General features: G+C 41.3%; 1 protein-coding gene across 6 annotated transcripts in view; it reads left to right on the forward strand.

Moving 5' to 3' along the window:
* rnf185 (ring finger protein 185) overlaps positions 1 to 17,323 on the forward strand; it is a 104,328-nt gene that overhangs the window by 15,045 nt on the left and 71,960 nt on the right. For 4 of the 6 annotated variants that reach the window (XM_043716169.1, XM_043716164.1, XM_043716167.1 and 1 more), the window contains exons 4-5: positions 519 to 573; positions 8,537 to 8,654. In XM_043716169.1, coding sequence (XP_043572104.1) covers positions 519 to 573; positions 8,537 to 8,654 — 173 coding nt within the window. Of the gene's footprint in view, positions 1 to 518; positions 574 to 8,536; positions 8,655 to 13,838; positions 15,672 to 17,323 lie in introns of those variants that run through there. The other 2 variants (XM_043716163.1, XM_043716166.1) reach the window with 2 other exon arrangements.

Consider the following 17,323-nt stretch of genomic DNA (forward strand, 5'->3'; position numbering starts at 1 on the left):
ATTAAGATTTCTAAAAGGTGCTGAATGTGAACTGAGTAACAAGTTAGCAACAGGCTTTAAATAGTCTCAGTGTTCATTTTATGGCTAGCAGGAGGGCAATGGTGCTATAGGCTGCCAGGCTATTGTCAAAAATGAAATCGATGCCATTACAAAAGGCATTCAGCACACCCTTCAGGTCTGACCTACAGATGGCCACAGTAAATGTGGCCTTGTGAATGTCATTTCTCATTTGAACAATTTTACTCTCATTGCCTGCAAAACTGCCTCAAGGGCTCTTCAGAATTCACCTGGTTCCCCTTGCTGCTTGAGATGTGCAGGATCATAATTGACAGCCCCATTCTTGACAATTCATGTCCTCTCTGTCTCCTCTCAGTTTGCTTTTGAATTATCAGTTCATGAAATTTATGGAATGTTATAATTTTCTCGGTTTGAACACTCAAATTTCATCAGAATCAATTTGATTCATACTTGCACGTCATTGCCAACATTATATCTTGTCTACTATTGTTCAATTTCAGAGAGAAAACTCCTCCGAGACCGCAAGGCCAGAGACCTGAGCCAGAGAGTAGAGGGGTGAGTGCACTTTCATTTCAGGACACAAGGTGAAGAGACAAAATGGGAGGAGGGACACAGAAGTGAGGGGATAAGGTGAATTGTTTGTGGTGACTGGGATAATGAATCTGTTTTGTGTTTGTTCTACGCTTTTGACACAACTCTGGATTGGGAGTGGACCATTCAGCCCTTCAAAGTAGACCATCCAGTCCACTGAATCTGCACCTGTTTCTTCAATTCATTCATCCCATTCCCACCCTCTTCTCTCAGAACCCTGCATTTTCCCCCAGTTATTTATCCGATGCTTTTGAAGCAATATCTACCACCACATCGGGCATACTGCCATTTTTTAAAATCCTTCTCCTCAGGTTCTTCAGAAATTAATTTTTAAATAGATTTTTAATTCTCATTTTAATCAAATCGGTTTCTCTTTAAAATCATAAAGGCATAAATACTGCAAAAAAATCCTTTATCACATCTTTCTGCTGAGACCAAGCATAGATTCTCAATGAATCCATAGTTCATTCAAATAATCTGCCAGTCAATTACATCAAACTTGGTTTGTATTTCAACTCCATCTATTCATGTTGATTCCATACCCTGACCCAACCAAAGAGGTGAGGAGAATGCTACCTGTCTTCTTAGAGTTTTCCTAAGAGGTTGGCTTCTGGGAAGAGGAACTTCAGTTAAGTGGATAAATTGGAGATGCTGAAGCCGTTCTCCTTAAAGAGAAGAGAAAGCTGAGTGAATATTTTCCTTCAAACTAATGAAGGGTTTGGACGGAGTAGATGAGGGGAAAAGTTGTTCCATTGGCAAAAGAGTCGGGAACTAGAGACCAGTTTAAGTTGGTGGACGAAAGAACCAAAGGCTAAACTTGTTACCATCGAAATGGTTGAAGTGAATAGCTTAGGTATTTTCAAAAGGAAACTAGATCAATACTTGAGAAAGAAAGGAATATGGAAAAGACAGGTGGGATAATATAGAACAAAGAACAGTACAGCACAGTACAGGCCCTTCGGCCCACGATGTTGTGCCGCGCATTTAGCTTAATCGAAGATCAACCTAACCTACACACCCCTCAATTTACTGCCATCCATGTGCTTGTCCAGCAGTCGCTTAAATGTCCCTAATGTCTCTGATGCTACTACCACCACTGGCTGTGCATTCCACATACCCACCACACTCTGCATAAAGAACCTACCTCTGACATCTCCCCTATACCTTCCTCCAGTCGCCTTACAATTATGACTCATCATGACAGCCATTTCTGCCCTGGGGAAAAGTCTCTGGCTACCCACTCTACCTATGCCTCTCATTATCTTGTACACCTCTATAAAGTCAACTCTCTTCTTTCTAGCTCACTCAACCTTTCTTCATAAGATATGTCCTCCAATCCAGGCAGCATCCTGGTAAATCTCCTCTGCTCTCTCTCTAAAGCATCTACATCCTTCCAATAATGAGGCGACCAGGACTGGACACAATATTCCAAACGTGGTCTAACCAGGGTTTTATAGAGTTACAGCAAAACCTCGCGGCTCTCAAACTCAATCCCCTTCCTAATGAAAGCCAAAACACCATACACCTTCTTAACAACCCTATTAACTTGGGTGGCAACTTTGAGGGATCTGTGTACGTGAACCCCATGATCCCACTATTCCCTCACACTGCCAATAATCCTGACTTTAACCCTATATTCAGCATTCAAATTCAACCTTCCAAAATGAATCACTTCACATTTATCCAGGTTGAACTCCATCTGCCACTTCTCAGCCCAGCTCTGCATCCTGTCAATGTCTTGTTATAGCTTGCAACAGCCCTCAACACCATCGACAGCACCACCGACCTTTGTGTCATTGGCAAACGTACTAGCCCACCCTTCTACTTCCTCATCCAAGTTATTTTTAAAAATTGCAAAGAGCAGAGGTCCAAGAACAGATCCCTGCGGGATACCACTGGTCACCCACCTCCAGGCGGAATACTTCCTATCCATTACCACTCGCTGTCTTCTTTTTGCCAACCAACTCTGTATCCCGACAGCCAAATTTCCCTGTATCCCATACCTTTTCACTCTCTGAATGAGTCTACCATGGGGAACCTTATCAAATGCCTTATCAAATTTCCAAATAGTCATAAATCCTATCTCTCAGAATCCGTTCCAGTACCTTGCTTACCACAGACGTAAGACTGACTGGTCTGTAATTCACAGGAATTTCCCTATTCCCTTTCTTGAACAGAGGAACAACATTCACCTCCCTCCAATCATCCAATACTACTCACGTGGAGAGTGAGGATGCAAAGATCATCACCAGAGGCGCAGCAATCTTATTCCTCGCTTCACGTAGTAACCTTGGATACATCTGGTCCAGACCTGGGGACTTATCTATCTTGATGCTTCTCAGAATTTCCAGCACATCCAGTTTCTCAATATCCATCTGTTCAAGCCTATTAATCTGGTCCACGGTATTCTCTCTATCAACAAGGTCCCTGTCTCTAGTGAATACTAAAGCAAAAAACTCATTTAGGGCCTCCCCATTTCTTCAGACTCCAGGTACAAGTTCCGCCCACTATCCCTTCTACCTCTCCTCAGTCCATTTTGAGTTATTTCCTAGCTACCCTGTAATTCTCTAAAGTTGTACCAGATCCTTCCTTCCTCAACCATAAGTAAGCTTCCTTCTTCCTCTTAATGAGAAGCATTGAGTAGCGAGTCAGGAGGTCATGTTGCGGCGGTACAATACATTGGTTAGGCCACTTTTGGAATATTGTATGCAATTTTATCAGAAGGATGTTGTGAAACTTGAAAGGGTTCAGAAAAGATTTACAAGGATGTTGCCAGGGTTGGAGGATTTGAGTTATAGGGAAAGACTGAATAAGCTGGGGCTGTTTTCCCTGGAGGGTCAGAGGCTGAGGAGTGATCTTATCAAGGTTTATGAAATCATGAGGGGCATGGATAGGAGAAATAGACAAAGTCTTTCCCTGGGGTGGGGGAGTCCAGAACTAGAGGGCACAGGTTTAAGGTGAGAGGGAAAAGATATAAAAGGGACCTAAGGGGCAATGTTTTCATGCAGAGGGTGGTGCATGTATGGAATGAGCTGCAAGATGAAGTGGTGGGGGCTGGTACAATTACAGCAGTGAAAAGGCATCTGGATGGGTATGTGAATAGGAAGAGTTTAGAGGGATATTGGCCAAGTGCTGGGAAATGGAACTACATTGGGTTAGAATAACTGGTCGACCTGGACAAGTTGGACTGCAGGGTCTGTTTCCATGCTGTACATCTCTATGACTCCTCTCGTCATCCATGGCTCCTTCACCTTACTACTCCTTGCCTGTCTCATTGGGACAAATTTATCCAACGCTCACAACAAGTGCTCCTTAAACAGCGTCCACATTTCTGTTGTGCATTTCCCGTAGAGCAACTGTTCCCAATTTATACTCGGCAGCTCCTGTCTAATAGCAGTATGATTTACCCTCCCCTCAATTAAATTCTCCCATCCCTCTCCATGGCTATGGTCAAGGTGAGGCAGTTGTGGTCACTATCATCGAAATGCTGTCCCACTGAGAGATGTGACACCTGGCCTGGCTCGTTGCCAAATCCAATATGGCCTCTCCCTAGTCGGACTATCTACATATTGAGTCAGGAATCCTTCTTGGAAACACCTGACAAAATCGGCTCCATCCAGACCCTCTAAGGAGGTTCCAATCAATATTGGGGAAGTTGAAGTCACCCATAACAACAATTCTGTTATATCTGCACCTTTCTGAAATTTGTTGTCTAATCTGTTCTTCTGTCTCTCTGCTGCTATTGAGGGGGTGTATAGAAAATACCCAATAAAGTGACTGCTCCTTTTCTGTTATTGACGTCCACCCATACTGACTCAGTAGACAAACCCTCCTCAGCAACCCCCTTTTCTGCAGCTGTGATGCACTGTCTAATTAGCAATGCTACTCCCTCTCCTCTTTTACAAATCCCCCCCCCTCCCCAAATCCCCTGTTCTTTTTAAGATCTAAACCCTGGAACATCCAGCAACCATTCCTGCCCCTGTGAAATCCATGCCTCTGTTATGGCCACAACGTCGTAGTTCCAAGTACTGATCCATGCTGTACATTCATCGCTCTTATTCCTGACACTCCTTGCATTGAAATGAACACGCTTTCACCCATTCCTTTGCCTTATCAATTGTGTATCCTTCCTGACAGACTCCCTGCATTCTATTTCTACCCATTTAACAATTATCCCATCCTCGGCTTTGTAGCTCAGGTTCCCATCCCGCTGCCAAACTAGTTTAAACCCTCCCAAAGTGCTCGAGCAAATCCCCTGCCCAGGACATTAGTGCCCCTCCAGTTTAAATGCAACACGTCCTTCATGTACAGGTCCCACCTTCCCCAGAAGGTGCCCAAATGATCTACGTATCTGAAGCCCTCCCTCCCGCACCAGACCTGTGTCTGGTGTTTAGCTGCACTCGCTCCCTGTTCCTCCCTCACTAGCACTAGAATAAGGACAATCTGTTTGACCCAGTTGGTTGTATCTGTGTTGCATATTCTATGTGCGGGGTGGATGTCTACAAAGTCAAGCCACAGTTCCTAATTAAGGTTAAACTGAGGCTTCATATGTACATAAAAGATCCAGTAGCACTTGTCCTAAGCAATATGTATTTTTGAAGAAAAGTGTTTTATATTTTTAATAATTAGGATCTGGGTTGTACTTTCTGAAGTATGGTGGAGGCAGGTTGAATTCAAGCTCCCACTGAATAACGCAAATGAAACAGGGCTCTCGGGGGAAAAAAACAACAGAGTGGCACTAACTTGTCGAGACTTCATATACGTTTGGCAAGTTATTTGGCCTTAGGGCACCATTCGATGTTGTCCTAATTCTGACCTAGAAAGTGGACAGAAGGTTTTTCTGGTTTAAATTTTCCATCTGCCATGAATACTGAACATCAATGTGGGACATGATTATCCAGAAAGCTCTGCCATACCTTTATATGAGTTTTGATTCTCCATGGGAGTTGGCAATCTGTTCAAACATGGGGAAACAAAGCTCCTAACAATCACACACTACTTTTGAGAATGACAGAATTGTAATTAGAAACTGTGGCTGCATTTGAGCCAAGATCATAGAAGAGTTCACACAGAAACAAGTCCCAAAAAGACTGTTCTCATTCTACATTCCTTTCCTCAGCTTTCCCATTTCTCTCCAGTATTCATCTAGTTTGTTACTTGCTTCAATCAATTCATGTGGAAATAAGGGAGAAACAGTTGTGTGTCATAGGGCACTGGCACCAATACTGGGGGGATGAGAGAGATATTCCAATGGGACAGACTTTATTTAAACCATGAAGGCGAATCATATAACTAGGATTGTGGGTAGGGCTTTAAGGGGGAGGAGAGGAGGGAAAGTTCAATTGAGGGGAGTTCCTAAAAAATCAAAAAGAAAGAGAGCGCAAAAATAGAAGGTAGTGAAGAAGCAAATAATAATTAAAATGTGACAAGCAGGGGCAGAAGATATAAGCAGAGTGCAGCAGAAATTAGAAATGGCGTAAATAATATGGTGAAACCAAATTGGGTACAGGATGACTAGGATTTGGAACACAATTTCAAGGATATTCGATGGTTCAGAAAATAGGCAGAAAGAAAAAGGTGATGCAGTAGTATTAGTAAAGGAAGGTATCAGTGCAGTCATTATTAGCGATATATGTGCAATAAGACTATGATGTGGAATCAGTTTTGATGGAAATAGGGCAGAACAAGGGAATAAAGTCACTGGTGGGAGTTGTCCGTAGGACCCCATAGAGTTGCCACACTGTAGCATGAAATTTAAATTGGCAAGTAATGAAGGTATGTAAGAAATGCACTCCAATTGTCGTGGATGATTTTAATCTACATATTGACTGGACAAATCAAATGAGCAAAAAGAATGGACTCGGAGAGAAGGATGAACCACTCGTGGTTGACAATGGCAGTCAGAAAGCCTATTCAATCAAAAACTGAGGCAATCAAAAGTGGCAAGACTAACTGTAAGCTGGAGAATTTGAGATATAGATGGAGACATAGACTAATCATCCCCTCAAGCCGGCCGTTCAGCTGGGTCATGGCTGATCTGTCCCCTCTTCAAATAACTTTGGAAACTCTGACTAACCATTTTTACATTGCTAACTAGCTTCCTCTCAACACCTTAATATCTTCCCTGGTCAATCTTTTTGTCATTCTGTGCTTTTCTTTATATTCTGATCACTTAACTCACCTAACACTCATTGCTTCTACTTTTTCTAAAGTTTGATGTTTTCCCTCATTTACTGAGTTATCCACAGATGATAGACCTTATCTTTACATTTTTTCTTATTGTAAGAATATAATTACTCTGAGTGCTTTGAAATATCCTCTTGAATGTCTTGCCTGTGTTTTTATAGAAGTAACCCCGAGTGTAGAAGCCAGTTACTTCAGCTGGCTCAGCCTTTGTGTCCATATAGTTGCCCTTATTTCGATTTAAAACTTAAACTCAATCGTCTCTCTTTCAAACTGAAAGTAACCTAGACATTCCTTTAACAAAATCAGAAATTGCTGGAAAATCTCAGCAGGACTGGTAACATCTGTGGAGAGAAAGTAGAGTTAACGTTTCAGACCCAGTGACCGTTCTTGATTGTAACTCGGAAAAGCTTGGCATATGTGCTGAAGACGTGATGGGAGAGCGGAGGAGGAAAGAGTAAGCAATAGGTTTACTCAACGGTCCCAGTTATGATCTCCATAGTAATATTGCTATTTTGTGTTTCTTTAGAAATCTGGAAGTCCAGTTATTTACTTAAAGAATAAACCCATGAGGTTCACTGTTGTTAAACAAACAAAACTTACTACACAAAACTCAAATAATATATGGGAAAGAGCTAATAAAGACACTCTATCTGGTCAGTAACATTAAAAGTATCAAAGCTACAGTGAACACAATTGCTTGTGCTCTAAACTGAACTGAACTTCACTATCATTTCCATCCATTTAACTTACACAAAAATGCATCTCACATACTTAACCGAAGTTGAAAGGTTAACCACTTGGTCCAAATACTATTTCAAAGGTTCATATAAAGGGTTAAGCTTTCTTGAGCGTCTGCTTACTTCTTGCACTATTGTCCCTTCAAATTTGCTCCAACCATTCAAGGGTTGCAGACTCCCAGTTCAACAAAGAATCTTAAATATGTCTATATCTGGACAAAATCACTCCTGGTTCTAATATTCTTAACTCGGGACACACACACTCTTTCTCTCTCGGTCACTTTCACTCTGTTCCTCCCCCTCCTCAAAAGGTCCAACTCACTATTCGAAGCCTTCAGTTATCAAAGGTTTTACTAGTTTACAATCAAATAGAATTTCAACTCAATCCTGATTGAAAGAAACGTTCATGAAGGGAACTTGCACGAAACTATACTGCCTGAAAATAGAAACATGTCCAGGAATCTACTCCTTGCATACTGAGCTGCTTATTGACATTTTACTTGTGTTTATTTCCAGAAAGGCAGGTCACGTGGTCAATTACTACAAGCAAGTACGTTTTTACAATCAATCACCTTTCAGGGAAAATTAACTCATCAAAGAACCATTACCCCAACATAAAATATGGAGTTTCTTTCAGCATTGTACCCTTTACAACTTGTCAGTGTATGCTGCGCAACCAAACAATGTTGTCAGCAAACTTGGATAAACTATAAAATTGAATAATATCACAAAAGCTAAGGCCCCACTATTGAATCTGGAAAGAGCTCCAGGAATCATGTCCAATTAGATTGTTTACCATTATCCTTACTCTGTCTCCTAACTAATTCCCTACTTCTGTCAATATGATGCCTCCAGTTCAGTTGCTGTCATTTATAATTTCATGAAATGGCATGTTTTATTCCATCATAGTGGTGGTTAAACTGTTTGTGATAGTGAATATGCTGTCCTTGTTCTTGATAATCTGTTTCATGTTCAATTACTGCCAAAATCATTTTATTTCCCAGGGTTTCCAAGGTTTTGGATTTGGAGACGGAGGATTCCAGATGTCATTTGGGATTGGTGCGTTTCCATTTGGGATTTTTGCTACAGCATTTAACATCAATGATGGCCGCCCACCTCCAGGTACATAATTAAAATCATTATATTTTCCCATCCTACCCAGATAACATCCAGTGCCACATCGGACAGGTACAAAGCCAGCTTTCCGTATGTGCCACGGTCTCTCTTTTATCCACCGTCGATGCTATATCTTTTAAAAAAAAAAGTTGCTTTCCAGTTTTAAAATTGGTGAATATTGCAGAAGCAACCTAAACAAATTGTGCTGCTTAGTGAGTCTGGAAAGTCAAATAAGCTTGCTTTTATCTTAAATTTCCAAAGCAAAATTCAGAACAATATAATATGATGGGGAATGGCCTAATTCAGCATTCCAGCTTCGATATAAGAGAGTGGCATTCAGTTCCAGCACTATAAACCTGTTCATGGATCTTGTACAAATCATATTGAAGACCTGATATTGAAAGAGTGCTTGAAAAAGTGGTTGGCCAGTAACCCATTCAACCCAATGAGAAGACTCTGATTACTGGATGTTGATCCAGCCTCTTAGCTGGTGTACAATTCATAGCATAGAATCATTGAGATGTATAGCCCGGAAACAGACCCTTTGGTCCAACTTATCCATGCCGATCAGATATCCTAACCTAATCTATCCTATTCGCCAGCACTTGGCCCATATCCCTCCAATGCTTCCTATTCTTATACCCATCCAGATGCGTTTTAAATGTTGTAATTGTACCAGCCTCATTCCATACATGCACCACCCTCTGTGTGAAAAGATTACCCCTTAGGTCCCTTTGATTATCTTTGCCCTCTCACATGAAACCTAGGTCCTCTAGTTCTGGACTCCCCCACCACAGGGAAAAGACTTTGTCTGTTTATCCTATCCATACCTCTAATGATTTTATAAACCTCTGTAAGGTCATCACTCAGTCTCTGAGGTTCCAGAGAAAATAGCCCAGCCTATTCAGCCTCTCCTATAACTCAAACCCTCCAGTACACAGAACATGAGATGGATTGAACCAGCCTGCATGTATGTGTCTGTTGTAGTGAAGTACATGTAGTGAGGATAGGAGCAGGTTCTCTATCATACTGCCCATTGTTTAATAGCCTGTGTAGTTTCAAGCTTTTACTTCCAGCAGTTTAGATCTTCTTTAGACCATATTTCACGGAGTACTGTAAGGTCCTTATTATGTAAAAGAAATAGTGCTTAATCTTTCCAGTTTTGATTTTCCTTTTAAATCTATATCGAGACGTCTTTAAACAAGCATGAAAACTAGGAATCAATGATTCTGTTTAATGATTTGTATTCATAATACATTACCCATTGACAACCCTCAAGAAAAGTTGCAAACATATAGTTCTGTATATGCTGGCCAAAATTAAAGTTTTAAACTCTTCAGTTGCACCAAGATTACGTACATGGGATGTACAGCACAGAAACAGGTCACTCAGCCCAACAAACAGGATCTACTCAAGTCTTCCTATCTTCCCTCATCAATATCTGTTTTCGTTACCCTTCTCATCAGCCTCCCTTAAATGCATTTCTTCCATTTGCCTCCAACTCTCCTGGTGTTGCAGTTGACTAGGACTTTAGTTTGGCCACATTTGAAATACTGCGTACAGTTCTGCTCGCCACATTACCAAAAGGATGTGGATGCAGTGGAAAGGGTGCAGAGGAGATTCACCAGGATGTTGCCTGGTATGGAGGGCGCTAGCTATGCAGAGAGGTTTAGTAGATTAGGGTTATTTTCATTAGAAAGACTGAGGTTGAGGGGGGAACCTTATTGAGATCTACAAAATCATGAGAGGTATAGATAGGATGGATAGCAAGAAGCTTTTTCCCCAGAGTTGGGGATTCAATTACATGGGGTCATGAGTTCAAAGTGAGAGGGGAAATGTTTAGGGGACATAATGTGTGGAAAGTTCTTTATGCAGAGGGTGGTGGGAGCCTGGAACATGTTGCCAGCAGAGGTGGGAGAGGTGGGCATGATAGCATCATTTAAGATGTTTCTAAACAGATACATGAATGGGCAGGGAACAGAGAGCTACAGATCTTTAGAGTATAGGCGGCAGGTTTAGTTAGAGGATATAGATCGGAGCAGGCTTAGAGGGCCGAAGGGCCTGTTCTTGTACTGTAAGCTTCTTTGTTCTTTGGTGGTGGCAATGCTACATTCTTGCCATTCTTCGGGTAAAGAAGTTCCTTCTGAATTCTCTGTTGGACCTCTTGCTGACCAACATATGTTGAAAACCAAGTTATAATCTTATTTACAAAAGGGAACATTTTTCTGTATCCATTTATACTCAGCATGGAAACAGATCTTTCGGTCCAACCAGTCCATGCCAAACTAAACTAGTCCCACTTGCCTGCTCCTGGCTCATATCCCTCCAAACCTTTCCTAATTATTATTTACCGAAGTTTCTTTTAAACATGGCCATATTCACCATTTCATCAGGAAGTTCATTCTACATGCGAACCACCCTATGTTTAAAAAAAGTTTGCTCCTCACGTTTTTTTAGAAATCTCCCTCCTGTCACCTTAAAAATGTGCCATCTTGTCTTGAAATCCCCCATCTTAGGAGGAAAAATTAAGAACCACTTACCTCATCTTTGCCCCCTATTATTTTATAAACCTCTATAAGGTCACCTCTCAACCTCCTACACCCTGGTGAAAAAAATCCCAGCCTTTTCTAACTCAAACCTTCCATACCCAGCAACATCCTGGTTGATCTCTTCTGAACCCTCTCTAGTTTAATAATATCATTCCTATATCTGGGTGACCAGAACTGGACACAGTACTTCAGAAGAGGCCTCACCATGACTTCCCAACTCCTATCCTGATCATTTAAAATAACTTGATTAGGTTTCCCTCAGCCCTCATTTTTGAGAGAGCCCCAGCTTGTCAATCCTTTCCTGATTTTTAAATCATTCATTTATAAACCTCTCTACACTCTCCAGTGCCTCTTGTGAGGTGACCAGAACTGAAATGTAACTGCCTTTTTTCTCAATTCTTGCCCTCAATGAAATTCTTTGTTAGCTTTTAGCACGTAGCCAAAGCACAACCTTTAATGATTGTACATATGATTGTAATGATTCTATTCTGGAATCCCTTTTCCATTTGACCCCAACTTGCAGGGTCAATTAGTAGGTGACTTTCAGTATTGATCTTAATTGTCCAGTTATTTGCCTATTCTGCGTGTCTTTTAAAATTCTTATATAGAATGCGTAACCCCCACACTCTGTTTGCCTTTGAACTGACTTCTTCAGTGATTTCACGCAGCAATTAAGAATCAACATTTCTGTGGATTGAGTCACCTGTAAATCAGACCAGATTGAACTTGCAGCGTTGGTTGGTACCTGGGACTTCGATTTGCCTTTGAACTGACTTCTTCAGTGATTTCACGCAGCAATTAAGAATCAACATTTCTGTGGATTGAGTCACCTGTAAATCAGACCAGATTACAGATGTGATTCCCTGACATTAGTGAGCCAGATGATGTTTTGCAACAATGATTAGAGTCACCATTGGATTATTTGATTTTGCAACATATTTGATTCCAGAATATATTCAAATCCATGAGCATCATTTGTGGGCTTTGGATTACTAACCATACCACTCCATCTCTGCATTCCACATTTATTAAAGTGCATCTGCAATTTGGTCCAGTCTAGCAATCCATTCTGCCATTTGTCCCTATCTCCAACATTCCCTCTAACTCTTTTCGCTGCTGCACAGGTGTGTGCCTGGCTGGAACTTCTGGAGCTGAAGCCGTTGATCGGCATAGCAACCACTTTTCAGCAGGCTGAGCAAGAACATTGCTTTTGATCTTAATCATTAGTCAATTGTCGTACAGCTATTTGAAGGCCTATCAATGAATAATGTGTTGAGATTGTGATGATAATGTTTTATACTTTCCACTAAAGCACACCACGTTAACCCATTAGGTCACCTTGGAAATTTCTGTTTAGTGTATTTGCTTTTTTTTTTCAGTTTGTACCTTTGTTATCACAGCTTTTTATAATGGTCTTAGTATTCAGTTCATTTCCTGCCTGTTTGGCTCTACATATGAAACATAATGTGTGTCATTTCTCAAGTTTTAATCTTTTCCTATTCGTGATCTTTAATAAACTGCTGACATTGTAGATTCTTTGTTCTTTGACATTTTTTCCTGCCTGGCTCACCCCATCTCTATGGCTCACCTGAATCCTGGAAATGTTTTTCTGTAGTTTTGAAGCTGACCCATTGGAGTACAAGTATTTCCATTCTGTTCTCATAATGATCATCAAATGGTGCTGAAGAGCATTCAGTATTGTCATAATTGTAATAATCTTGAATCAAACCATTTCAAGAAGAGTCATATGTCTAAAACCTATGTCTAAAGTTGATTTCCAGATCCGTCAGATCCATTGGGTGCCACTCTCCTGCGTTTTTCTCGGGTTTCCTGACCTAGTTTTATTTGCCTCCACTTTGTTGCTTCATCCCTGCTCTCTTGATGCACACTTCATCTGGCCATTGACAGCAGCCAGCATAAAATACAAAGAAACAAACAAAATGATGGCTCAAAAACCTTGAGTGCGGAGTACTTCAAATCAATTTGTTTCCTTTTTATTTATTCATGGGGTCACTAACTCGGCCAGCATATATTGTAGATCCCTAACTGCCCAGAGTTCAGTTAAGAGTGAACCACATTGCTGTGGGTCAAGAGTCAGAATCTAAAGGTGGCAGATTTCCTTCCCTAAAGGACATAAGTGAACCTTGGTGGGTTTTTCCTGATAGTTAACAAAGGATTCATGGTCATCATTAGACTCTTATTTCCAGATTCTTATTGAATTCAATTTTTTTTTGTTCATTCACGTCATGAGGACGTCTCTGGTGAGGCCAGTATTTATTGCTCATCCCTAATTGCCCAGAAGGCAGTTAAGAGTCAACTTAGATTGGCTGTGGTTCTGGAGTCACGTGTAGGCCATACCAGATAAGGATGGTACTTGCTCTCCCTCAGGACATTATTGAATCAAATAGGTTCCACCATCTGCCATGGTGGGATTTGAACCTGGGCCACTACCCCATCATTATTAGTTAATTCATTATTTAAATTTGGCTCTGAATTGGAAGGCAGGAACTGGAAGACTCCAGTACACCTAGAGATAAGAGCTCACAAAGGGAGACAAGGGAAGAAAGGGTGGGAGTGGTTCTCATTTACAACTGTCTCCAGATGCTGGAATCTGACTTTGTTTGTGCCATTTCACCTGCAGCAGTCCCTGGAACGCCACAGTACGTGGATGAACAGTTTCTGTCTCGCCTTTTCCTCTTTGTGGCTCTTGTGATTATGTTCTGGCTCCTCATTGCTTAAGGACAAACGGAAGCGATTACTTTTCTGGATCATTGTGTGATCTGATGAGCCAGATGAACACTTCTGGGAAACTATATCTTTCACCAAGGTTTTCTACCTTTCAAACATACATTATTTACAGAAATCATATCTAACTGGGGCTGAAGCCATTGTTTGAATTGACCAATTGAAGATGATGAAAACAGCATGTATATGGATCTAGTTAGAGAAGACCCGTACTGTTTGTTCAAAAGATTCCCATTCCTGGGTTGTAATTCTATGGAAATACCTGTGTTCTGTGCTTGTATGTGAAATATTCAGGTCTGCATGCTGATTTCAAGCTGAGTTCCTGATTATCTATCCTTACTCAAATCACTGCATTGTCACTTTGGGAACGGAAAGAAAATTTGTTTCTTGGCTGGTATAATAGTCCTTGAAGTGAAGATTTAAGCTGTGCTTGTCAGGTTTGTTAAGTAGATTTGTCTCCAAGTCAGAAGATTTAAAGTACAAGTTCAACACAACTTGAGTGTACAGTCTCAGCTATTTGGCAAGACAGATGTCTAATTTTACGTTCAGATGAATATAAAAGGTCCTATAGTCCTATTTAAAGACTAGCAAGTGTTGCATTTCCTGGTCAACCAAGCTGTCAAACTTAGATTAAACGGTAATGTATTTCATTGCAATTTATGGAATATTGCTGTGCTTGAATTACATTTTCCTACATAACAATTGCTTTAACTGTGATTAATGTTTAGCTGTGAAGAACACTGACATGAACTGAGGTTGTAGACAACTGCAAGTCTCCACTCTTAATTTCGCTAAAAGTAAAACAAATTAGTCATCTTTAACTGCTCGTCAGACTTCATTTGTAGCCACTGATAATATCAATTAACTGTTAAGATCATCTTCTCACTGCCTATACCTACTCAGATCAGAATATTGGAGTAGAGCTTTTCAGTGGTACTCTTCCCTTTAATTGAGGTGCTCAGTTTTAAACAGTTAGTCAATAAATCTGCATGAAATATTGACCAGATTCTCAACTTATTGCATCACCTCATACGGTGGGATGGGTGTGCTGGAATCTGGTCCCCCTCTAATCCTGAGCATTTCGATTGCCATGTTCTGGATTCACCTTAACAATCCTTATGCATCTATTTTGTAAGTTCACCTATCAGAGGCCTCTATTCATAGAGTTAGCAAGCTTCTGCACATTTGCCACATCTACCATTAGGAAAGAAGTAACAGCCCAAAGAGACCTGCAGAATTTGCAGTGTGTTTAAAGTACTCTGTATTTAAATAGATATTAAGGCTGGGGAGACACATTGAACGGCCAGTGACCCAAACCTGTTACTTTCACTACAGTCAAAAATTTGCTGGGACCACCTGGGAGGAAGTGGTAATGGAGAAATGTTTGTCAGTCAGGAGATGAAAATTGAAAAGCCTGGATGAGATGGGTTGAGGAACAGATGATGGCATACAGATTGGATGAGATGGAGGAGGATCAGTTCTAAAAGGCTGGATAAGACAGGCTGCACCTGTCATTCAGCTCACCTGATCAGTGGAATTCCAGAAAATTCCTGTGTCTGATAATCTAGGGTTCATTCTCGAACCAGGCTAAACCCAGTACGGAGGTGGAGAACATCAGATGCATATGGGGTAATAGCCTTCTATTAGAAACATCAAAATGTATTTTAAATTTAATATCCTGTTTCCTACTTTGTATCAAGTGTAAAATAAAACTTGTGCATCAATCAAATTGATCCTTCATGATTGTTTCTTTGGCCTAACTGATGCTGTATTCTACTGGATTTTTAAAACAAATCAAGACAGATGGCAACCAATAACTAGTGAAGGCTACAATTATTTACAAAATATACAGAAGTAAATTGGCAAATCTGGCTGTAGCCTATGACAATCACATACCTTACTGTGGACTAGGGATTTGGGCAGAAACTTGGCAGGTGTATAATGGGGAAAATTGAGAGAAAATTAACTTTGGTAGGAAGAATCGAGGAACTGAATATTATATAAAGGTAGACATTGCAGAAAATGGCAACATTGAGGGATTTGGGAGTCCTCATATATCACAAAATCCAAGTTAACAGGGAAATCAAATGCAATGTTATTTAGATTAGATTCCCTACAGTATGGAAACAGGCCCTTTGGACCAGTCCATGCCAACCCTCCGAAGAGTAACCCACCCAGACCCATTCCCCTACCTTATACTTACCCCTGACTAATGCACCTAACACTATGGGCAATTCACCTGACCTGCACATCTTTGGACTGTGGGAGGAAACCGGAGCACCCGGAGGAAACCGGGTGAGAATGGGGAAAATGTGCAAACTCCACACAGACAGCCGCCCGAGGCTGGAATCAAACCTGGGTCCCTGGCGCCGTGAGCCACCATGCCACCCCGGTGTTTCAAAAGGAATGGAGTATGAAAATAGGGACCCAAAGTCTTGCTAAACTTATTCAAGGCACTACTTAGGAAACACCTAGAATACAGTGAGGCGTTCTTTTTCCATTCATGTAACAAATCTTATATTTTCACTAAGGAAAATTATACTGGCACTGGAAGCAGTCCAAGATTCACTAGGTTGATTCACTAGGTATAAGGCGAAAGTGAACACTGCAGATGTTGGAGATCAGAGTCAAGAGTGGTGCTAGAAAAGCACAGCAGGTCAGGCAGCATTCAAGGAGCAGGTAAATAGATGTTTCAGGCAAAAGCCCTTCATCAGGATGATGATGATGAAGGGCTTTTGCCCAAAACATTGATTTCCTGCTTCTCTGATGCTGCCTGACCTGCTATGCTTTTCCAGCACCATACTCAGAGTTATCGAGATGTACAGAACGGAAACAGACCCTTCGGTCCAACACATCCATGCCAACCAGATATCCCAACCCAATCTAGTCCCGCCTGCCAGCGCACAACCCATATCCCTCCAAACACTTCCTATTCATATATCCATCCAGATGCCTTTTAAATGTTGCAATTGTACCACCTATGCCCTCTAGTTCTGGACTCCCCCATCCCAGGGAAAAGACTTTGTCTATTTATCCTATTCATGCCTCTCATAATTTTATAAACCTCTATAAGGTCACCCCTCAGCCTCCAACGCTCCAGGGAAAACAGCCCCAGCTTGTTCAGCCTCTCCCTATAACACAAATCCTCCAACCCTGGCAACATCCTTGTAAATTGTTTCTGAACCCTTTCAAGTTTCACAACGGGTGGCACAGTGGCATAGTGGTTAGCACTGCTGCCTCACAGCGCCAGAGACCCGGGTTCAATTCCCGACTCAGGCGACTGACTGTGTGGAGTTTGCACATTCTCCCCGTGTCTGCGTGGATTTCCTCCGGGTGCTCCGGTTTCCTCCCACAGTCCAAAGATGTGCAGGTCAGGTGAAT

This window comes from Chiloscyllium plagiosum, chromosome 25 (assembly GCF_004010195.1).
Source record: "Chiloscyllium plagiosum isolate BGI_BamShark_2017 chromosome 25, ASM401019v2, whole genome shotgun sequence".
Classification (NCBI taxonomy): Eukaryota; Metazoa; Chordata; class Chondrichthyes; order Orectolobiformes; family Hemiscylliidae; genus Chiloscyllium; species Chiloscyllium plagiosum.